The sequence below is a fragment of the Pteropus medius genome, unplaced genomic scaffold (assembly GCF_902729225.1).
Source record: "Pteropus medius unplaced genomic scaffold, Ma_sr-lr_union100, whole genome shotgun sequence".
NCBI lineage: Eukaryota > Metazoa > Chordata > Mammalia > Chiroptera > Pteropodidae > Pteropus > Pteropus medius.
In genome coordinates, this window is record NW_024349804.1 from 1,649,807 (window position 1) to 1,674,779 (window position 24,973).

General features: G+C 36.8%; 1 protein-coding gene across 4 annotated transcripts in view; it reads left to right on the plus strand.

Annotated features, from left to right (window-relative positions):
* PPARGC1A (PPARG coactivator 1 alpha) overlaps positions 1 to 24,973 on the plus strand; it is a 97,669-nt gene that overhangs the window by 55,740 nt on the left and 16,956 nt on the right. For all 4 annotated transcript variants that reach the window (XM_039838074.1, XM_039838075.1, XM_039838076.1 and 1 more), the window contains 7 exons: positions 174 to 296; positions 1,166 to 1,370; positions 5,389 to 5,434; positions 5,544 to 5,617; positions 17,426 to 18,341; positions 18,915 to 19,019; positions 19,165 to 19,285. In XM_039838074.1, coding sequence (XP_039694008.1) covers positions 174 to 296; positions 1,166 to 1,370; positions 5,389 to 5,434; positions 5,544 to 5,617; positions 17,426 to 18,341; positions 18,915 to 19,019; positions 19,165 to 19,285 — 1,590 coding nt within the window. The remainder of the gene's footprint in view (positions 1 to 173; positions 297 to 1,165; positions 1,371 to 5,388; positions 5,435 to 5,543; positions 5,618 to 17,425; positions 18,342 to 18,914; positions 19,020 to 19,164; positions 19,286 to 24,973) is intronic.

A 24,973-nucleotide genomic window follows, 5' to 3' on the forward strand; every position in this document is an offset into this window, starting at 1 on the left:
TTTTTAAAATTACCTTTCCTTTAGTGTCTTTGTGCTAAGATATAATTAAAGAGTAATAGAATTACTTTTTATGATCATAATTTATTTTAAGTTTAAAGTTTTGTAACTTATTCCAGTGCTTAGAAGATGCATAACTTTTTTTTTACTTTTTCCCTTCTCCGATATGTTTCTAGCTTAAGAAGCTGTTACTGGCACCGGCCAACACTCAGCTAAGTTATAATGAATGCAGTGGTCTCAGTACCCAGAACCATGCAAACCATAATCACAGGATCAGAACAAACCCTGCAGTTGTTAAGGTACAGATGTAAGCTTTTTAATACAGAGGGAAAAGTAACAAAGGGTTTTCGCTTGAAGCTGTAAAACAATCGATAGTTTTATTTATATGTGTTAATTCAGCTGGGATCCTGCAGTTGCTTCATCACGGCGAAACACATTATGAAATGCGTTTCCAAAAGCAACACTCCAGCTACTTTAAACTAGAAAATGTTCATTTACGCTTTGTCTTTGGACAGTTGGAATGGAAGTTCTACCGTCTGTTACTCCTTGCCCATTTATTAATATATGCAGTAATGTGGGCTACAATTTAATTTGCCGATGGGCTGGTATTATCTATGAGTGACTTTAAGATGCAGGATTGCCATTTTGCCAGCTGTCTAACCTGAGAAAGATTGCTCTGGAATCACTGCAAAAGATCTATCTCTGCCATTAATTGGATGGAATGCTGGCAATGACATAATTCGGTTAGCGGGCTGTATTAAACAATGTTTGTCTTGCCATTCACTGTGAGTGAAAACGGAGCGTTAAGGGGTACTTAAGAGAATTGTGAATACTGGGCTCCAGCAATCAGTGGCAAATTAAGGTTTAAACCAGCTTATTTTTTTTTTTTTATTCACCGTAAAGGCGCTGTAGGGTCTTGTTAGTTACATGTTGCTGAGTAAGAACATTGAAATGTAGGAGAAATGAAATAAAAAGCTGCATAAATGTCATTTAGGAATTTTAAATGTAATTTTCTTTCCTTGTTCTGCAAACAATTATTCACAGCTCATAGATCTAGTACACTTAGACTGAACACTTCATTGAAAATCCCATCTCTTCAGAAAACCTATATCCATTCTGATAAGGTTCAGTTCACTAATTTTAGCTTTCTTTATGCCTTGTTTTTAAGACCGAGAATTCATGGAGCAATAAAGCGAAGAGCATTTGTCAACAGCAAAAGCCGCAAAGACGTCCCTGCTCAGAGCTTCTCAAGTATCTGACCACAAACGATGACCCTCCTCACGCTAAACCCACAGAGACCAGGAACAGCAGCAGAGACAAATGCACCTCCAAAAAGAAGTCCCACACACAGTCACAGTCGCAACATTTACAAGGTAGGCTGGGGAGCGAAACACACTCTGTGGGTGAGGGAGCTGTAGGTAAAGTCAACACGCACCGAGCTCACGATGCCCAAACTTTGGGCTTCCGTTCCGGTGGTGCCTGTTTGGATAGAGAAGTCAGCACTTTATTATAGATGGGGAAAAAAAAATCCTTCCTTGGACACAGGTTGAACATATCCTATTCAGCTGATGTGCGGCCTAATTCACAATCACCAAAAGATACCTGAAATGTAAGCTTGGGTGGAGGGGGGTGACCGTTGAAGTGGGGGCATCGCAACACCAGAGGAAGTGAACATGAACTCTGAAATGCTGAGATAATTGAAGTTCTGAACAAACCGGGCTAGGCAACTTAATAAACAGCTTTGATTTTTTTCCCCTTTCAAACATGGAAAAAATGAGGCATCGCTGATTGCTATATATACCTTAAGAAATAGTAAATAATAATTACGCAGCCTCCCCTGATTATTAAGTGCATTCTTTTTCTTTCTCTCTCTGTTTCTTTTAGAGTACATATTAAGCTCCCAGATTTTATTTTGTAAATAAAGATTGGGAAATTTCTTGAATTTTTACGTGCTTTCTATTTTTAAAAACTATCGCCTAGATTACACGAAACGTCTAGGTTGATTTTTATTATCTCCATACATTACTAGAAGACTGGAGCTTCTGAGGCAGATCAGGGTGATTTGGGGAAGAACTCTCTTGGCAGAGCAAGAATTTTCTTTCTTTTTGGCTCTTTCTCTCAAAATATTCTAGTCTGAGAGGCCCAAAGAGAGCGTGATGAAAATTACTGTAGCTTTAAGACATTCGTTTTCACGTGAACACAGCCTCTAACCTTGTAGCGCCAGTAGGCCTCTGCTAAAAGAGCAGTTATAAACATCCACCTCTTTTTTTCCCTTTTGTTTTCCCAACTTCCCCTTCCAGCTGCAGACTGGTAGTCCCTGGGCCTTGTTTTGAACCATGATTATTTCACACAGGTATGCCGTTGCTGCTGCTTTTCATAAGTATTTTCTTTCCCAGTGTTTCGAATTTCCCTCTCTCATCACTACCTCACCATAGGCCCAGAATTTTCAGGAAGCTTCCTTTAATATTTTATATTGGCTCTCAGTTAGATTGTCCTGGTGGCTGTCTCAAAAATCACTGTCCGTCCCTTTCCAGCAGTTCAGGGAAATGTATTCTCGAAATGAGTCGAATGCATTCTCTTGGCTTGCTTAGCCCTGATAGGCCCCTCATACCCACTCGCTGGAAGAGTTTGTCTCAGAGCAGAGCTGGACATGCTGTGGGACTCACGGCTGTCGAAAGCCTCAGGTGAAGGAAAGCCAGCTGGGCTTGCTCTAGTGAGTGAACTGAAGAATTCACTGAGCTATTCTCTACCTCATGTTCATCATGTGTCGATTTTTTTGGAGGTGAATTCGAAGTCTCAGGCTTAGTAAAACCTTGTAGTCAGTGAACTCAGTCCAGCAGCACATGTTTTAAAGATTTTTTTTTAAACTTTAATTGGTCCTTTTGGATTTTGAGGCTTTAAAAAAATTTTTTCTTTAATTTGCTTACCCCAGAAAATTACTGTGAACTGTTACGAACCATAGCAGGTGAAGAATTAAATTGGCCTATGGAAGAATATTCTTTAGAAGAGACCTGCTGCATTTTATTTATTTGGTTTTTTTTTAGGTTTATGTCTGTGGTGGGGCATAAAAAGCTTATCCCAGAACAAAGCCATTTGCTTCCCCCACTCCCCCACCCCCCAAAATTCTGTAGTTATTAAAGGCCTGAAAGAAAATAAACATGTCTGGCTGTTAATAACTAACAGGAAATAAATGCTCGGTTTCAGGGATTATTTAAATTATTATTCAAAATTTAAAATTATAAACTATATGAATTACTGAATTATTAGCTAAGAGGATCTACTGATGTTACCTTCATGTATTGTAATTTTTTCTCACTGAGCTTTATGTCTGCTCTTTGTAACGTTGTGGGGTCAGGTTCTTTTAGGTTCCTTAGGATAATGGTCTGACCTTTGGCCCATGTTGGTATCTCACTTATTTGTTTACCCATTCATTTGTTGATGAATTCATTCATCAAGAATACCATGATTTGCATGAAAAAGATGCATTCCTGCCCTCAAGGATCATAGAGTCTGTGTCTACCAGTCATTTGAATGGGTGTGGGTTAAACTCGAGTGAACAAAATCAGTGTCCCTGTAGCGGTGTCTTTTGTGAGTATGGGCTTTTTCAGGGATTAGGATCTGAATGTGGTTGGGGGCTATACCCTTCCTAAGGCCCTCATTTCCTGTTTGCCTTCTCTCCCATTAAATATGGCCACTGCCTTCTCCTGTCCTTCCATTGTCCTTGGCCTTACCTGTACCCAACTTTCAGAATTTTGAGAGTCTTCCTTTGAGCATTTCAGGTACCCTACCCTACACCTTAAAACTAGAATTCCAGTGACTGATTTCCAGTGTACATTTATTGTGTGAGATAGCACATAGTTCATATCTGGTGACATATTCTACAGAACTTGTTTGCATTATCCTAATTATTAGTTGAGCACTGCAAAAGTTGATAAAGTTCCTTCATAAGTGTGTTCTTTTTGAAAGGCTCATTATATCAGACATACTAAAAAAATTAATGTAAACCCAGTTCATTTATCTGTGTATATGAAAAAGCCAATCAATCAATGTACCTAATTTGTAGAAGACAGCAGAGCTTCATATTACTGGATGCACACTGGATGGATGATAAACCATTCCTTTGCTTAAAAACTAAATCTAAGCCTACAAATTAAATATGTAAATACTATTTATCCAAGTAAAGTACCTAATTTCAGCCTAATTTGGACATAAATATTATTTTCACATTTCAAAGGACCTTAATTACTGGGGTTGATTAATTTACTTTAATATCTATTGGTTGCAGTTCCTTTTGATAATAGGAGAAAGGAAATATATTCTGGGCTGCCTCTACCAGTAACTAGTTTTATGGCCTTGGAAATATCATTTAGCATCTCTAAAGAGTTTTCTCAGGTTTTTCATCCATAAAATAAGGAAGTTTATTCTAAAGATGTTTTTGGTTTCATGTCTATGATTTTCATTTCATAAACGACTATCTCTTGACCTTTCGAAAGTAGTTATTTTACTGAGAAAAAAACTGACATAAACCCACATACGTACAAATATATCTTTATAGATAAGCATATATATACATAATATGTGGATATATATCCCAAGGGCATTTCTCATGTTTCCCCCTCCTTCTGTTCAAAATACAAGACTGCCAAAGTGAAGCAATTGGAATTTGGGCGTGAGAAGAGTCTTATTCCCCCTTAATAATTGGGAAATGCCTTCTGTAGGAGGGAGAATTTAGGGAGCATAAAAGGAAGTAGATGAGCTTTCTTTACAAGTGTATAAGTCTCTCAACTGACAAACATAGTATGTTACTTTAGTTGTCTAACAGATCTGGAGATCTGAACCCCTTTTAAGCCATTTGGGTCAATGTCGACAATTTGCCATAATCTCTCAATTAATTTTTAGTGAATTAGAATGGTTATTGAGTGAGTGAGTTTTGGCCTCATAGAAATAATCTATTCTCAGGCTAGATATAAAATTATACATGTTAGGAGAAAAATCAACTGAATATTCATAACGTTCTGTCATCTTGTAGTTACTCTGCTGTTTTCTTGTCTAAACAAACCGTGTACTGTATTCCAAATTAAAATAGAACACATTATTTCTCTCTGATGGTATGATGCAAAATTTTGAATTCTTAACAGGGATGCTACATTTCTTTTTTGGAAAATTCTGTTTTTATATGTTTTTTGAATGATAATTTTCTGATGCAAATGTTGTTTGGAGTTTTTTTTTTTTTTAGCATAATGGACTGTTGTCTGACTTTGATCCAATATTCAGGGATTTTCTTACTTTCATTTTCCAGTTTCCAGTTTCCAACCTGACTGTAGTAGAAAGAAAACAAATCTAAGAAAAACACTCAATATTTCATAATTAGTTTCCTTTTTTTTCCTTTAGCCAAACCAACAACTTTATCTCTTCCTCTGACCCCAGAGTCACCAAAGTAAGTATTAAGAAATGTAACGATTTTCAGAAAGGGAAGGGGGTTCTAATACATTTGGCTACAGCAACTCCATTTCAGTTTGTTTTTATAAATGTGCCATATCTTCCAGTGACACCAAGGGTTCCCCATTTGAGAACAAGACTATTGAACGAACCTTAAGTGTGGAACTCTCTGGAACTGCAGGTAAGCCTTACATTTCACTTGGAGCTCTGTGTGTGTGTGTGTGTGTGTGTGTGTGTGTGTGTAATATATATTAAATAATAGGGTGTATTCTTTCTATGATTAATGAAATTAACTGAGAACTAACAACATTGTGTATGGAGTTATTTATCAATGTTTCTAGTCGTTTATTTATTTTTTTTCAAGAGAAGACATTTACTGTGGATCAGAGTTGGGCCAGACTCTCTGATGAATATATATTACTGCTTTGGATCCTCAAATAACCCTATTTCTGATTAACACACTAAAACTTGAGTAGGAGGAGAAATGAGCATTTACTGATCTCCCACTCAATACATGTGCCAGGCATATAAGTGGTTTTGGCTAATTTCACAAGACCTCGTAAGGATGGCAGTAGTTTTCTCGTTTTTAAGCTGAGGAAATGAGGTTCAGAGATGTTAAATAACTTTCCCACGATCGCAGAGCAAGAAAGCAAGGAGCAAAGGTTTGAAGCCAGGTTCTCAGTGCTTCACTTGGAACATTTTCTAACTCTCCTTTATACTTAACGGTATAATGCTCTCCTGTATAGTGTTACTGTTTTAATATCTTTTCAGCAAAGAAGAAAAATGAAAATATACTCATTTACCAAAAAAGTTCTAATATGTTTTTAAACAAGAGCAATTTTCATCATCGTTTGGGCTTCCGAACTTATTTAGGCAGTCTTTATCTCACATAGTGAAGTAGAATGAGCATTAATAACTTGGACTGACCTTTGAGAAACTTATCAATCTGAAGAGTTCCAAAGTAGACTTCCGAGTTGGTTGCAAATGGTGTCTTGGCACCGAGTGCTTTAGGTTTAGGTACTTGAATTCCACCAGAAAGTGCATCTTAGGATGTCTGAACAAGAAGTTCCTTGGCTCTGGCCATTGCTGATAAGGGTAAAGGAACTGTAAGCGAAACAAGATGCTTTCAACCAGAACCGTGGTGCCCACACACACCATGGTCATTGTTGCTAAGTTTAATTTCACACTTTGAGTTTGCTAAATTACCTCCTTTTGTAAGGTTCATTGCATGATCGCATGATTTGGTAAAGCAGTGGAGTAGTTAATTTTATGGTATTTATATATATTTTATATGTGCGTGTGTGTATGTAGACAAACATGTACATATATGTACAAATATATCTTTATATACATACATACATATACACACATATGTTTGCTTATAAGCATGTACATAATATCATTTCTTAAATAAATTATAATTTGCATATATGATTATAAGTTACTCTCGTGTGTATATATTATAAGCTGTAGAGGCCTTCTTAGCGGACCAATGAGAACGTGTATTTGGTGGTTTATCTAAAAAGTTGATTTAAGTATATACTATTTCATTGTTTGCTTTTGCTTAAAATATATAAATATACATTAAATATCAAATTTTTGGTAGGAGGCAGAGACCTTTACCTAACTTAAGTGTGCTAACTCGAGATTCGTTCATCCATCTGGCACACACCTCACTAGTAATGCATCATAAATGGTCTCCAATTTTTGTTTCTTACTCTTTAAAAGAAAAGAATTAAAGGCATTTATGTGGTAGTCATAGTATAGGATCATTCTAGATTTTTAGGATTTTCACGTAAATCAAATCATAATCCACCACGTTTCCTCAGTTTTCCAACAGCACCCATCTACAAGTAATTTGACAGCCTTTCTTTTAGTGATGTACCTTTATTGGGTCTTTTTATATAAATAAGTTTTTTTTTTAACTTAGATTTTATTAATTTACACAATATTTTATTCTTTTACTTAATTTTAGTCACCAGTGTAATGGCATTAACTGGTTTGGGAAAATACACTTCTGCAGCTTACAGTAGCAAGGTCACAGAAAGGAATCTATTAACTAGGAGTGTTCAGAATGCTGCCAGTATTAGTTCCTCTGTGTTAGTGAGGGTTGAGAAAGTTTCCACGGTATATACCAAAACCAAGTTTTCTATTAAAGAAAACATTTTTGATTTTTCTCTGATTATAATAAAATTTACTGTAACAATGTCATTAATATAAACTAGTGGAAAAGTTATTCATAGGTCTAAAGTGAAAAAATATCCATAACATTGTTTTCTATGTATATTTTTAAACATCTGTGACCATTTTGTGTGTGTGTGTGTGTGTGTGTGTGTGTGAATTTTGCACCTTGATTTTTAGTTAACATTTTAATAAGAAATTTTTGTATTACAGGCCTTTGTTAGCAGGCTTTTAGCATGCCGTATAACAGTTTGAGTAGGTATATCAAAGTTTACTTCATCATACTCCTCCTGTTACACATTTAGGTTGTTTTAAAATAGTACCATTTTGAAATAGCACTGCAGTGGAAATCATTGTTCATAAATTTTATCTTATTTTCTCAAATAAATTTCTAGTAGTTATGAATACTGAATATAAGGATATAAATATCTTGGGGCTTTTTGATATATAGTGCCACATCATTTTCTGAAGTGGATATTTCCATTTACAGTCCTATTAGCACTCTATGGATAAGCTTGCTTTATTTCATTCTTGCTAGCACTGGATGTATTCATTTTTGAAATGTTTTGCTAATTTATGTATATGAACATGTCATTTAAATAATTCTTCTATTAGTGAGATTATGTTGTTATTTAAAAAGCACTTATTTATATTTTCTTTATGCCATAAGTTTTAATATTTATCTGATTAATGGACATCTGATTTTAAATAATTTAGTTAAATTTTGATAGATTAAGAGCCTACACTGTTGAAAAGCAGGTAGAGATTTATAGAAAATACTTTTTTAATATTTAGAATCTTTAAAAATATATACAGTGGATTTATTTCTGTCAGTGAACCAGAATTCACCTCACTAGTTTAAATCCCTTTTTCTTGGTGCTTTGAAAGATTATTGAGTAAAACAAAAATCAATTTAACAACATATTCTTAATACCTGCTCTATGCTTACAGTATAATAGGTCTTGGTAGATGGATGTATAGCAAGTGTCAGACATAGAGGCTGATCCACGTAAAGCATGGAGCATAGTACCTGGCCCATAGTAGGTGCTAAATTAATGTTCTTGTGTTTAAGATGTTGGCTTATAGGCTATTGGGAGAAAAGAACACATTGTATAAGAAGCATGAAACATTATTATTTATAATGTTTTGCTACCTCCTAAGAAAGGTGGACAAAAGTGGTTTTAAGTTTGTTGAGCATGGTGCTTGTAAGTGTGAAGATGCAAATTAGAGAAGCTGAAGTAGGGCCAAATTGCTTTACATAAGAGAAGGAATTTAGAGCTATAAAGAAACAAGGGGATGAGGAAGAACTTGGAGGATGCTCAAGGAGGCTGGAAAGACTCTTTGGAAATTGCCTGGAGGATGATGTATAGAGAAGGAGATTGGTGGAGGAGAGGAGGGTTTTTTTTTTTTTGTACAGATATTGTGGGTTTGAAATATGTGATGTTTATGATCTCTATTTTCTCTAAAAATCTTGAGTAAAATGTGTTGTGTAGTAGTATTTGGAGGATATGACCAACACTGATTGTGCCTCAAGAGATTCACCAAAGGGAGAAAAGAAATTATTAAAGGGAACCCTGTAACATGATGTCAAGTTAAATACAATGATTACACAGAAGATTGAAAAGAATTATAAAACCCTTTAAGATCAGGAACAAGATAAGGTTGTCTGCTCTCACCATGCTTATTCAGTACAGTGTTGGAAGTCCTAGCTAGAGCAATCAGACAAGAGAAAGAAATAAAAGGCATCTAAATTGGGAATGAAGAAGTCAAATTGTCACTCTTTGTAGATGATGTGATTCTCTTTATAGAAAACCCTAAAGACTCCACCAAATAACTATTAGAAACAATAAACAAATACTTTTTAAGTTGCAGGATACACAATCAATGTACAAAAATCTATAGCGTTCCTATATAGTAACAATGAAATTTCAGAAAAAGAAATGAAAACAACAACAACAACGACAACAACAATTCCTTTTGCAATTGCAACAAAAAGGCAGTTCAGGACTGAAAGAATTATTAAGACAATACCATTATGCAGTGAATGACAGAGGTGATCCATGGAAATGAGTTTGAAAGAGATTGAACTCTCCACAGGCTGACCTGACTTGGGGAGCCTTAAGGGAGAAAATTCTGTGTATCGGATTTTGAAATATACAGGAGGGAAGGGGGAGAAGATATTGATGGAGCAGAAGCAAGAAGGCAGCAAATCAAGGGGATGTTTAGGTAAGAAGGAATTTTGCATGGACAGTGAAATCAACAAGGAACTGTCCAAGATAAAACGCATACTTTCCTCCTTCATCTTTTAATTGCTAAGACTCTTCTATATCCTTAATCTTTTCTAGATCTCAGATTCCTGAATTTTAAGTCCTGTTTATATTTCACAATGAAATTACTGTCTGACTCAAAGAACTAAATTATAGGTTGAAACATAAAATCTCCAGTATCAACTATTTTTGACATAAAAAAATGGCAATTTCTTGTGGTTTAACCTGAACTAATACACTTTATAAGCAGCAACGCTCCAAACAAAAGTAATTTATTATGACTTTTAAAAAACAGTCAGTGTAGCTTAGTGAAGTTGGGCAGGACCTTGTTTCTGATTTTGGACAAACCCAAGTTCAAATTCTGGATCTACCCTCATTTAGCTGTATGGCTTTTGGTTTATTTAAATAACTTCTGTGAGACTCAGGATCCTTATACATCAAATGAAGATAATAATTGTACCTGCATCTCATTGAGTCACCATAAGGATTAAATTAAATAAAACATGAAAAACTTTTAGTTTAGTATCAGCGTATATGTGTTCAATAAGTATTAGCTACTTAACTACTGATACTATGTTAACTTCATTTACTGAGGCCATTGTACCTTGCTGCTTATCTTTTTAACTTTTGATTATCTTACCTGTTCCCTTTTATTGACTTTAATGTTATCTGTTCTTTGGCACACTCATATGTAAAAGTATATATTCTTTTTGTGGCAAACCCTGTTAACTCTCCATGAAACTGAACATCTACTACTTTTGATGTGGGTGTGAGATTTACCAAATCAAGGTAGAAAAATCTCCTCCCTGATATTCTCTCTACAATAGCTGTATATAGTTTTACTACAAATTCTGGAGGTTAGGCACATCCCCAATAGGCACTTTACGTATGTATATTATCTTTTTGATTCTCCGCCCATTTAATTGTTAAGGAAAAGCAGTATGTTGATTCTAGCTCTGTGGAGGTGCATGGGTTCAAAGGCAGGTCTGTTTGACTAGAGATTATATCTCTTTCCTGAAGCCTGAATTTTAAAGATAGTAGTCGACATCTGTTATGTTAAGAAATGTTAGGCTTCATTTCACTTGCCAAGTGTCATTGTTTGGTATTGGCTGCCAGGAGCATTGTGTTGAGAAAGATTCTAAGGCCAAGTCCATACTCAGTAGGAATATCATGATCAGTTAGTGATGTCTGCCATAGATGCAGCATTGGGGGAGGACATGGTAGAAACAGCATTCATGTTGTTGATTTGTTGATCCTTGGTCTAGATGCTTAATCTGTTTGTTCATGAGAGAGGAATTGTACCAAGTCGTTGCCTAAGCCTTTTTGGTGTCTTCTTTTTCTTTACTCTCACAAATTTTAGAGAAATTTTCTGAACATTTCGGAGGAAATGTGAAGAGTCAACAAAATTCTAAGACCTCCAGAATAATCGCTCTGTCCCATCTGCAGAGTCTCTGGAAAACAGGAGGAATAAGATAGGAAGTTTGCTTTATTAGGTGTTGCCAGCTGGTCTGACTTTGTGATTGTCCTAAACTAGCTCATTTTGACTGATAAAAAAAAAAAAAGCTTTTACAGGTGTAAAAACTAATTTGATTTCAAAATAGCTGTTAGTAAAGCAAGAAGAGAGAAAAGAGGATGCTCTTTTGGCAGAAGGCATTAAATCTATTATTGCATATGGAGGTTTTCAGAGCACTAGAATTTTTGTTTCTGAAACTGGAATGGCAAAGCAGTGTCAGCTCAGCAAGATGATGGTATTAACCACAAGACATGAAGGAATTTGGTTAGGGACCAAAATGACTTACCCCAGAATTTCATATATATGTATATGTATATGTGAATTGTTTTATTGTTATTACTATAAAAGTAATAAAAAGCAATATAACTATTTTATAACTAATTAGGGAAATGAGAAAAGCAAAATAATCAGCAATCTCATCACCCTAGCACATAGTGTTAGCAATTTTTTCCTCCATTGATATATTTTTCTCCCCATGGTTTTGATGAGAGTGGACGTGTGATTTAGTGTCATTTATTTTTCACTAATGTTTTCCCTCAGTTTTGTTTGGCAATTTTTCAAAGTGCTTTAAAAAATGGACTCGTTCTTTAAAAAATACTCTACTTATTAACCAATCAATTTGTAACATTTTTTCTTATAATTTTTTTTGGACTTCCCATTTCATAGTACATTGTTCTGTATGGAATATTGAAAAACAGCATACATTTGCTGTACCTTTTTGGTATATACTCTTTTAAGGGAAATAGACCAAAGCAAAATATGAACAGTAGTTGGTAATTTTAAAAGGAAAACCATAGTGTCAGAGAACTAGAAAGTGATTTTGACAGGTCATATAATCCATTCTTGTGCCTGAAGAATCCAAGGGAGACCCAACAAATTCTCCTTATAGCCGTTGCAATGTTTGGCAACTCTTACTGTCAGGAATTTTTTCCACATTTGAAACATATCCTTCGTTTTCTATTTTTAATCTCATTCTTCTCAACCCAACGTCTGGAAAGATAATTCCTTTGTTCTTCGGTTTTCTCTTCTGAACGTGATACTATCCAGTTTCTTTTAAGCCAAGGATGCAATTTCCTTTCCCACATTAGTTTGTGGGGATGGGGGAGGCGTAAACACCTGGAAAGCCAGGTGCCCCTCACCCACATCCTGCTCCCCTCTCCTGCCCTAGCTCTGTGGGAAAGGGCACTGGAGCCAACTGATAATATCTTCGTCTTCCGTGAACAAGAGATGGGGAATTCGTTACATGTCATAATAATGTTCCGAAGCTTTTCTGTAAGGCCAGTTTGTTATAAGAATACTTAAAAAGCAATAAAGGCAAGGGTACGCTCAGCCAGAGAAAGGTGTGGGAGGCCACTCTGTGTCAACCATTAACACTTTGGTTGCTGGCTCTTGTGGAGTTCCAGTGATTTCTGGAACAGGTGGTGGTAGGTGGAAGGTACTGGAGGAGCTTTTATCAATGAAATATCTTAACAACCGGTGTAGCGCTAAGAGCTCATTCTGAGTGAGCATCAGCATTTCTTATACCCTCTTGACACCCACTCTAAGTTCTTGAGGCCAAAAATATGGGAGTAGAACAAGTCATACACCTCTCTTTGCCCAGTCTTTTTTTATCCTTTTCTTTTCTTTTCTTTTTACTTTTTTGGTGAGTTTTTTAAGTAAGTTAAAACTCTTCTTATTGTTTTTCCTTAGGAACTCTCTGAATTGGCATGCAACATAAGAAAAATTTTGCCATCAAATAAACTGCAAAGCAAGTCACAGATTTAGCAGTAGACTTTGTAAAATTTATAAACTATCAAAAAAAAAAAAAAAAAANATCCTGCTGAAATTATTGAGTGGATAGGGGAGCACAAAAAACAGAGCAGAAGAGTCACCATTTACCAGAGTCATTCAATTAAACAAAGAAGCCCAAAAGAGAACTCCTCAAAGAAAATCGTTTTACAGCACATAATGAAACACAAAACAAAACAAAACTTGTCTCTGACTTTTTTTTAAATAAAAGGGCTGTTTAAAAAGATGACTGTAGAGTGTGTACCACTTCTCCCGGATTTGCCGTGCAGAAGTGCATAAGTGTGAGTGATGTAGAGGTACTTGTTTATTATAGAGCACATTTCAATGCAGTAATCATAAATATTGCTAAGGTTGTGCTCTGTTGAAATATGACCTACATACTCTTGATTGTTTGTGTTACGTGATTTGTCTGACACCCATTACATTCTGGGTAATAGCAGCCATTTGTTGCTCTGCACAGCAGGCTCTTTTGACAAAAGAAAATAGGCAGCAATAAAAAAGCTATAGTCTGAATTACATTCTGCACAGCGCTTCACTGCTGAGAGTTTGTGCAAGTGTGTTAACAATGCTCTGAACTGCCTCTTGTCAGCCTTCAGCCTGTAATGGCCATCTGTCCTCACATAAATCTGTCAAAACCTGCTAAGTTCAAGAGAGAGCACGGAATATACCTTGTACTGTCAACACCAAAATGTACACATTTCCCAGAAAATCAACACACAGGAAATAATCCGGAGGTTATGGGAGGCATTAGCATTGTTGGTTTAGGCTTGTGGGATGAAATTGAGAGTCTGGCGATTAGTGGGATGATGAGCAAAGGTAGTGGCTTTGGGGATTGGTATTGACTGCCCTCCTACCCCAAGGGAAAAAAAATCTGGGTAGGAGAGATGGAGTTAGAGAAATCCAATTAGATCAGGTGCAGCAAGGGGTACCCTGTCCCATCAGCAGCTCTTAAAAGTTTGACACTGTGTTAAAAGAAAAAAAAAATGCTTTTTGCACTGTTGTTTTGCTCTGCGTCTCAACTATCTCTGGAAATGGATTTTCAATTAGGCACTGGTGGTTCGAAGTATTGTGATTCCTGAGAATTCTTAGTCCTACTTAGAGGTATTGTCCGATTAAAGACATTTCAGTAAATGGTAGAAAGTTCAGGGAGTTATCTGGATTATTTTCTCCTGCCCACTGATCCTAAAATAACTTCTACCCACTAAGCGGTTATTCTTTATTTGTTTTAATAAGTAGTGCCAACGGAAATGGACAGCCCTGATATTTTCACTCACGGGGTATATTTGGTTATCTCAGAGTTTCTGTAGATTTTAAGTCCATATACAAGAAAATATACTTACTTCGAATTTTAAAGAATTGTTTCTGTATCAAAAATAACTGTGACATCCTTGGAGCTGAGTTCCTGACACACCAGTACTTGATGTAGCATCCAGCACACAGTAGGCATTCAGAGAATGTCTGTTCAATGGCCACCGGCTGTCCAATATGTAAAGGAGGTGAAAGGCTTTGTTTTTAACTCAAAGAAACTACAATTGGGGTGTCGCCATTCCCAAGAGCAACTTGAGAATCAGTTATTTAAGTGATAATGAGCTTAGGTACTAGGGCGAGGGTTTCAAATGTTCAAGACTAAAAAGAATTTCTATATTTAAAATCCCTAGATAGCGGAGCTATTTTTAGAACTAGTCTCTCTTTAATAGTGGCCTAATTTGGTGTTTCTGAAGTTTAGGGTTTCTTTTCATAGGTCTAGAATGTCAGTCAAAATACATATACCTGAGTAAAAGGCAATGTGCCACATAGGCACTGTAGGACAGTGGCTCTCCATATGTGGTCTGTGACCCATCTCATTAAAAATGTTTAACCAGCTTCTCAAGTGATCCTTGGGCCATCGAAATGTGAGATCCACCCCTAAAGGAGAATCTAGAAAATAAAAATAAAAATGAGTAAAAAATTTTGCAAAACTAAGCCAAAGTGACATTCTACTAAGAGCTTATATAATGTATTTGGAGAGATGAGATATAATTCACATTCAAAAAAAGACAAACAAGAATATATAGCTATATCTGATAAGTATCAAGTGAGTAATCCTGGCAGTATATTATTAGAAAAATAAAAACTACCTTAATTTGGAGTGTCATGAAAAGATTTATGGAGTTGGATTTCAGGATGCTGTATATCATTTCCCCCAATTCAATGGCTATGTCATTTGGAATATTTGACTGTTATTTACTCAACCAAGAGAGATTATTCATCATTATTTCTTTGAGCAGCTTGGCTTCTTATGAGAAATATTTGAAAACTTGTCATTAGTATCTTTAAATTTGTTGTAATGGTAATTGAAGGTAGTAGGTGGTAGAGATCAGTATGTGTCAATGGGCAGAGCAAAAGGTAAAGAACAAGGGGGAAAAAAAAGAAAGAAAGAGAGAAGTGATTGACCAGATAGGAATTTCTAAGACTGAATAGAAGACATTTATCTACGAAAGAAGGAAAAAAAGGGGGATGTGCCTCAGTGATGCAGATGATTTATTCAATAATGTCACCTCCCTATCATGTATAAGCAAAGAAGGTAGGCATACAGTAGGCTGCTAATAAAGGGAGACTTTTTCGAGACTCAAATGTGTCCCTCTCTTTGTGTTTTCATTTCCCCATCTTTCGGAACTTTTCTGGGATGGATTTCCAAAGTTAAACCACTTTGTATCTTGTCCCCTTTCTTCCCTCAATAAGGTGGAATTAGCCATGCATGATAGTATTGCCAAGTATTGGTATAAGATATTTCATTTTAGGGAGAATATCAATTTCTTCCATGTCTTTAATGTAAAGTAGGAGAGAGAAGCAGCATTTTCCTGTTCATACTAAAAGTTCATGTGTCTTTCTGTGACCTACTTGGTTCTCTCTGAATAAATATATATAAAGTTTTTTTTTCCAGCAAGGTAGGATTGCTCTGCCTTTCCTTAAAACATGCAGTTGCCTTAAGTCTAACCCCAGGCTTGCTAGCAGACTTCAAGTTCTTTTCTGCTGAATAGCATTCACCCATCGTCCTAAATAGAAAGTGTATTGTAAACTAAAATGTTCCCTTGTAAGCATAAAGTCATTTGAACTCCAGCCTTCCCTCATTCAAAGTTCCTTGGGCTCTAAAGCCACATCACAATTATTCTTCCTTGGTGTAGGAATGAGTAGCATTTACTTGGGGGTGAAACTTAATGGAGGCAACAACACTTCACAGACTCTCCCACAATGACTCCTGATGGAATTTTGTGCCCTTCTATAGAAAAGCACAGAATGCAACCACTGATGGATTCTCCCCCTTCTTCCTTTATTTTAAAAATATTTTTAATTAGCTAGTTACCAAAGCTTGGATTCGTTTCAATTCTTCAGCCTCATAACCTGCCCTAATGTTATGCTCTAAATAAAATGGTCCCCTGGCACTGCAATATTTCGTGTTACTGTTCATTTAGGTTTCTGTAGCAGAACCATATTTTAGACAGAATGTATTAGTTATGCTTACAAGAATGTATTATACCTACATTAGCCATGGTTTACTAAGTTAATGAACTGTGGAGACGAAGAATCATTGCCATCAAGTTGTAGAGTTGTCTCGTTCCCTGCATTCGTATGTCATATTTTACTGAACTTACTTTGAAGTTGCCTGTATCCTCCCACCCTGCCCTGTTTTTGCTGTCATTTCATGCACTTGTTTTCAAGCTGCCTGACTTTGACTCCACGGGTACATTTCTTGGATAAAAAGACCCTGAGCCACTTGCATCCTTGACAGTGCTCTTTGCAGACACATGCTACCAAAGCGATTCTGTGAGTCCCCTGAGTCCCACCGCGTTAATTTTCCGTAACACAGATGATATGATGCCCTTGAAAATGTGAACTTTGGTGTTGCTTGGTGCCATGGAGGGTGGGAGGGATGCGTTAATGTTTCCTGGGAAGCAGAATCTGTTAGCATGACCATTTGAAATACAAAATATCATGACTCTCACTGTTGTCTGTCATCGTAGATCCATCTTTTCTTGGTGATAGAAGCTTAGGGGAAGAGAGTCGCTTTTTCAGGTCTTGTCATGAATTCAGTTTTTCTTTTTCACTCAGTTTTAATCATTGTCTGAAACCTTGGAAAAGTTAAGAAAATTTATTCTGGCATTTAAGAACATTACCTCTGTTTCTTCTCTCTTTCTCCACCCACCCCCCTTTTTCTTCTACTTCTTCTTCTTTTTTTTTTTTCCTCCTTCTTTTGCTTCAGGCCTAACTCCACCCACAACTCCTCCTCATAAAGCCAACCAAGACAACCCTTTCAGGGCTTCTCCAAAGCTGAAGTCCTCTTGCAAGACTGTGGTACCTCCGCCATCAAAGAAGCCCCGGTACAGCGAATCTCCTGGTACCCAAGGCAATAACTCCACCAAGAAAGGGCCCGAGCAGTCTGAGTTGTATGCACAACTCAGCAAGACCTCAGTGCTCACCAGTGGACACGAGGAAAGGAAGGCCAAGCGGCCCAGTCTACGGCTGTTTGGTGACCATGACTATTGTCAGTCACTCAATTCCAAAACGGAAATACTCATTAATATATCACAGGAGCTCCAAGACTCTAGACAACTAGAATATAAAGATGCTTCCTCCAGTTGGCAGGGGCAGATTTGTTCTTCCACAGATTCAGACAAGTGCTACATGAGAGAGACTTTGGAGGCGAGCAAGCAGGTCTCTCCTTGCAGCACCAGAAAACAGCTCCAAGACCAGGAAATCCGAGCTGAGCTGAACAAGCACTTCGGTCATCCCAGTCAAGCTGTTTTTGACGACAAAGCAGACAAGACCAGAGAACTGAGGGACAGTGATTTCAGTAACGAACAATTCTCCAAACTACCTATGTTTATAAATTCAGGACTCGCCATGGATGGCCTGTTTGATGACAGCGAAGACGAAAGTGATAAACTGAACTACCCTTGGGATGGCACGCAATCCTATTCATTGTTCAATGTGTCGCCTTCCTGCTCTTCTTTTAACTCTCCATGTAGAGATTCCGTGTCACCACCCAAATCCTTATTTTCTCAAAGACCCCAAAGGATGCGCTCTCGTTCAAGGTCCTTTTCTCGACACAGGTCGTGTTCCCGATCACCATATTCCAGGTCAAGATCAAGATCCCCAGGCAGTAGATCCTCTTCAAGGTAAACCTTGTCAAAACCCAACCAAAGCCTAAGATGTTCCCAGGAAGTAAACAAAAACAAAAACAAAAACAAAAACAGAAAAAAACATTCAAAACCCACAGGCAGCCTGGCCCCTCGCCACTGCATTTCTGATGCCACAGAACTAATGAGATTGTTGCTACACATATATTGCACTTCATCTTCCTTTAAATCTGTTGGCCTTGAGCACAGTGCCTTGAGCCAGTCAGATCAGAGAGAGCAATTTGTAAGAAACTTGCTCATCTAACTTTTTCCATTACCTGGAGAGCTGCCCTGTGCCAGGGTAGTTGAGATCCATGTGAGATAAAGCTGACAGTGTACCAGACTGGTGCTCGGCGTTAACATCAATAAGAGACGCTGGAGAGAACACATCACTCCCAGAACTCTAAGCCGACTAGACGATCAGAAACTGTCACTGGGAACTCTTCCTCATAGCTAGGAAGAAAAAAGCCGGTTTATATAACACAGTGTTGCATGGGATGTTCAGTCGTGCCGAGCGACCGGGGGTTAAGTGGCAGTTGCGAATGCCCTTTTTGTTTTTCTCCTTTCTCCCAGATCTTGCTACTACTATGAGTCAAGCCACTGCAGACACCGTTCACACCGAAATTCTCCCCTGTGCTCGAGATCACGTTCAAGATCGCCCTACAGCCGTAGGCCCAGGTAACGATGTGTCATTTTCCTCGGGCTCTTCTCATTTCTACGTTTCAATGACAAGACGTTACCTAAAACCCTACCCCTCCCCAGTTTATTGTTCATTTCGCTTTGTGCAATTGGGTTGACTTAATGAGGAAGTTATGTTTCTCAGGTATGACAGCTACGAGGAATATCAGCACGAAAGGCTGAAGAAGGAAGAATACCGCAGAGAGTATGAGAAGCGAGAATCTGAAAGGGCCAAACAGAGGGAGAGGCAGAGGCAGAAGGCAATTGTAAGCAGCTCGTAGCTAACTTTCGTTTTAAAAGAGGGTTTCTTTTTTATTTTTCTTTTCTTTTCCTTTTTTATTTTTTTGTGGATTAGAAAATTAGCTAAAGCTAAGGCTTTGTTAGAATATGCAATATTCAGCCTTTTGGAATTAAAATATCACTGAGTCCCTAATCTCTCTTAACACAGATTATTGGAAAACCAAACGTTACGTTGTATAATTGTCATTCATCTTGAAGCTTGTTACTGTTTTCAAAAATGGAGGGAGCAGATATTTATTCCATCAAGTATTGGTTCCATCTGGTCAGATGATGACTTCTTACTGTTCTCTGCTGCTCTTTTCTCTGAGTGGAAAATGAGGAGTATCATTGGTTCATCTTTTTGGTAGAAATGAGGATTGGATTGTCCATGAAGAGACTGGGTTCAAGTTAGATTTAAAGAAGGCAGTAGAGGAAGATTTGCTAAGAAAGCCACCATTTCTTACTTGTGCTGAGTCAACATCTAACTGGACAGTTGACATAGCCACATTTCTTATGAACTACTTTCCAGTAACCCATTATGTAACTTGACACCACTTACCACAGGGTATTATAGTCACTTGACATACAGACAGTATGGAAAGATCCAGGGTATGTTAAACTAGTTCGTTCTTTGTGGGTCAGTACTTCTTCAGCAGCTGCCTACCAATGGGTAGACTTTACCCAAACTCCTTCCCATTGCTTATCAACCTAGACCCTGGAGGCAAATATGAGTCACTTCAGTTGTCAGCATCCAGTACTGGCCCATGGCAGACATTTCTAGTCAATTATGGCACTATTTCCCACCAAGCCTTCGTTGCGTCGTAGGGAGTTCCCTGACAGGGTGCTCCAGGGAGCCATGGCTAAGCCATTGAGCATGGTGCTGCTTTTGTGCATTGCAGCAGCTGCCTCTCTATGCTGGCTGCTAAGAGTCATTTCCTTGAAGATCAACTTTTGACATATCTTGCATACAAGCAAACTACGACTTAGGGAAAGGAATTTTAAAGGTGACATTTATATGACTCCTTTAAGAAAACTCACTACCATCCACAAAATCTTGAAAAACTAAGTAAAAAAGCTGCCAAAATGAAGTTCAAAATCAAGCATTGGGCAACGGTTATTGGCTGGAAGAGAAGGGTTAACTGAGAGGTTTGCGAATCACAGGCACTCAGGAGGAGGGGAAAAGTAATTGGACACTTGGGCTCAAGGACTAGGGTGTTTGCCGTTGCTTCTAACGTGGAATCTACCTAAGACTGAATCAAAGGCCTTGCGCAAATTACACCACTTTTCCTCATTTTTCTCAACTTTCAACAAGCTGTGATATTAAGGTCTGCAGAGTATCATTAGTTAATACTTAAGACTAATGAAAATTAAAAATTCAATTTTTCTAATTTTGCTGTTTTTAATTAATAGCCTATTCAGTAATTATAATAACTCACATTTATATAGTGCCACGTAGTTTACAAAGCCCTTTAAGATGGCACATTACAGTTAATCTTTACAAAAGAGAATCGTGTTGAATAAATATCTAGGAAAATAGTTATTTCAGTGTTTGCAAATTCGTATTTTATAAAATCCTTTATGTTTCTTCCCAGAACTATGCCGTTAAAGAGAGAGATTAATAATTTCATCGTTTATTTGCTTGTTTGGGCAAAATACACATAGCCATAGCCAAAGCTATGTAAATAAATATAGATGAACGATATTGCTTAGTTGATTCCTTCAAAAGATAATTTAGTACCAGATACTTAACTGGAGTGAAGGAAGGGAAGTTAGTTACTCTTTTGCTAGTTTGGCTCTTTTTAAATAGATCAAATAGTGTGATTGGTCTACATTCCATTGTTGGTGCCTGAGCCAAAATCACTCTTGAGGTCATCAACCTCAGCTCAGGAACAGATACCGCCCTGCCTTCTCTCTGTGTTGCAAATGTTAACCAGTTCCTTAGTTAATTCTTTGACTAAGAATCTTTCATTAGTTCTCTTCTAAAGATGGCTTATATTATTGTGCAAATGACAACTTGGCTTATATTAAGTAGTTACAAATTAACTAGACATTTATGAGAATTTTGGCTTTGAGATTTTTTTTTTCTTTTTCTTTTCGAAATCTCTATGACATAGAGATTGTTTACTAATACAGTGGTCTACATAGGTAGTAAAACTTAATATAAAGATTTGGGACTTACTGTTAAACCAATTTCTACTTGGAAAATTATGTGCTATTTCCATTTAACATAAGTGAAAACTCATGACTCTTTATGTGAAAGGCATTTGCTAGGTGCTTAGGATATAAAATTAGGTAAGATTTGGTCCCCTACAAGTCTACTGGAACATAAAGACAAACAGCCGATAGGGGAGTTTAAGTGCTATTGTAGAAGATGTATCTAAGGTACTGTGGTGGCATTCGGTGGGCACCCAGACCCGGGAATGAGGGAGCCCTGGACAGGGTGAGATTGAAACATAAAGGTATGAAGATCAAAAGTTTTCTATACCTGTGCTGTCCAGTATGGTAGCCATTAGCTATATGGCTAATTCAGCTACTCTCGAATTTAGATGCTCTGTAAGTGTGATTGGATTTTGAAGAACATACAAAAATGAGTGTAGAATACTTCATTAATATTTTTTATATTGATAATTTAAATCATAATATTTTGTATATACTGAGCTAAATAAAATGTAACATTAAAATTAAATTTCTGGCTTCTTTTTACTTTTAAAATGTCCCTCTTAGAAAATTTAAAATACATATGCTGCATATGTATTTTCTTATTATTTTCTTAGACATTGCTATTCTAGGCAGAGGCCATAGCCCATTCTGAGTCTCTGGAAAAGAGCAAGGTATATTGGGAAGCTACTAGTCATTTAACTAGAACACAGGAGAGGCAAGAAGTAAGTCTGGAGGGCTCTGTGGAAGCCAGACCTTTGAAGGGTCCCGTAAGTCATGATAAAGATTTTGAAGTCTATCTTGAAGGCATAGTGGAACTGTTTAATGAGTTTACCCACAGGAAGATTTTCTGATTGATTTCCTTCCTCAAAATGATCTTCTTTCTTATGCCAAAATGCATTTGCAAAGTGTATTTTTTATGAACTTGGGCACAGAGATACAAGCAATGACTTTTGATTCATTTGACTAGATTAGATTGAAAAGTCATTCATGAGACAGCAAAAGGAACTAGGACAGTCCCCTTAAGTTTTTTGAGTAGGTGATTTCCATTCAGATTTTTGAGATACCTTTAAAGTAATGACTAAGTAGCAAATTATATTTGGAATACTTTAGGTACAGTGCTGGATTTTTGCATAAATTCAGATCAATCATGTAATTAGAAGACTAACAAAGCAGAGGCTCCAAAGGGAAATGAACAAATATAATGTTAAAATCATATAATAATTGATAACTTATAAATTAGTCTTTGCTACCTTTGTCTTGTGGTCTGTATTGCTTTTATTTTTAGCTCCATAAGAAAGAGATAGTTTGGGAAGTCTGAAAACTTTTCATTGCATATGCCTTAAAAGTCTTTATCCAAATCAACTTGAGTACATCAAATCAAAGACAAGAGAAAACTAGTAATTAGTAATTCATATATTGAGGTTGAATATTGACATTATTTCCATTGCTACTTTCCTCCAATTTTCATCTAAACTCTTTCCCAAAAACCAGTTCACGCTCTGCCTTTCTCAGCCTTATAGGCTTGAGATAAGTCAGGTTATATTGGAACTCTGCAAGCCAGAGTTTAGTACTTAATGTCTAAACTGTCACCGCTCTAATTTTTTGTGGACTTCTAAGTCCAACTCCATTTGCAATCTGTACAGTTCCCTGCCAGAAAACGTGATAATGGGATGTTAATTTAAAGGGCAAATCTAGACATTATGATATGGCTCAGCGCTTAAAACCAAAACCAGATGTGCTTGGGCAATGCCTGTGCCATTTCATTTCTCTTCTCCATCGGTTAGTATGCAGCCCAGGAGCCAGGAGCGGTACATCATCACTGATAATTATCAGCTTCTTCCAAATGAAAAAAAAAATGTGTAATTTCTCACAGTTTTCTTTTGGGAGAAAATTAAGTAGTTTTCTAGCGAAGGCTTTTTCAAGACATATTTCATGTGGGTGAATATATCTTATGAGTCTAAGCTCACTATTTAGAAATTAGCAGTTTTATCAAAAGTAGTTATATATACCCTCCATCTATAGTTTTCACATTTTCTGATTTATCACTGTACTCACTTGCATCTTAGCTCTTACTAGCATGTTAATGGTTAAGTAGACTAACCTGGACTTATTCAGATATATCCAAACTTAGACACTAAGGGAGGATATTCGTGGGTGCTACTGGGATGTGGGCAAATTTGGAAAACTGAATGCTATAGTTTTGTTTCTTCCCTAAGAGTGTCCCCTAGTAGTAGGCACTTATCGAATGCCTACTGAATTAAATGAGCATAATCAACATTAAAGGCAAGAGAAAAAAGAACCTTTTGATTTTGGATTTTGTCAGAGTTTGGGCATTTTTCTGTCCATCCATACCTTTTCATGGCCACCTACTCCTCTCAGTTTATCCTTTCATTTGAGGACCTAGCTATACCATTCACCCTAGAAGTGGCATTGATGTTATCCATTCCTCTCTATAGTATTTATGGTGTCCTTGGAATTTTTGAAGGAGTCAGGTTGTAGCTCATCTGGAAATGAACACAGATCTTTCATTGCCAAAGTTGACATCCAGTTTCCTTAGCATAGGAAGAGGAATTTTTACATTATTCTGACTTGGAAATGTAGAATGAAAGTTCTGCAGACCCAAGTTCAAATTCTGTCAGGCTGTTCCCTGATGTTACCTAGCATTGCAGAACATTTTAGTGAGATAACCCATTAAAAAGCATCAGACACGGTCCTTGGCATATTTTAGGCAGTAAATATCAATATCCCTATTTTTTTTTTATTCTTAGTCAAACCCCTTTTACCAGGAGTTCCTTATTATTTGATGAGAAGCAACCATTGTATCAACTAACTGGGAGTCTCTATTCCCTTTTTTGCAAAGTCAGTTAATTCAGTCAAGGTTTTTTCTTTATTTACTTCTTGTGTTTTGATATAATGAGGATTTACCATACCTGTTAATACAACATAAATCTTCAATTTTATTATCCACCACATCAGCAAACTAGCTTTTGTGAAAATTGAAGCTAAAAGATGTTTGATAAATGTTACCTCCTCCTCAATAGTGAAAGTTGGTCTGAAAATCATTTTTCAAAAGCTTTTGCCAAAGGTTTAGAGTTCCTCCAAGCCTTTAAGAAGTTGGAAAAGTTATTAAGCATTTTGATTTCTTTTCCTTTCATCTCCTGTTTAGAAATTAATGTCTTGAAAAATTGGCTGCAAATGTTAAGGTTTTTTTAAAGATATGGAATCTATTCATCTGTCTAATAAAACTGTAACCTGTTAAAAATAATCGGTTCTTTGCTAGACATTTTGGCCAGTCTTGGAAAGATTTTTGTCTTTGCTTTTAAGACCTTCAGATGTCTTTTAGTTTCATTTTTAGCACTAGGAAAAAATGAGCACTCTAATCATTTTCTCAAATGAGAATTTTAACATGTATTCAATCTCTGATCTTTGTAAGGTAGCAAGACATGGTCCCATTCCTGTGTTTCATAAAAGGAGATGATAGACAAATAGGTAATTTAAGTGATTGTGGACCAGCC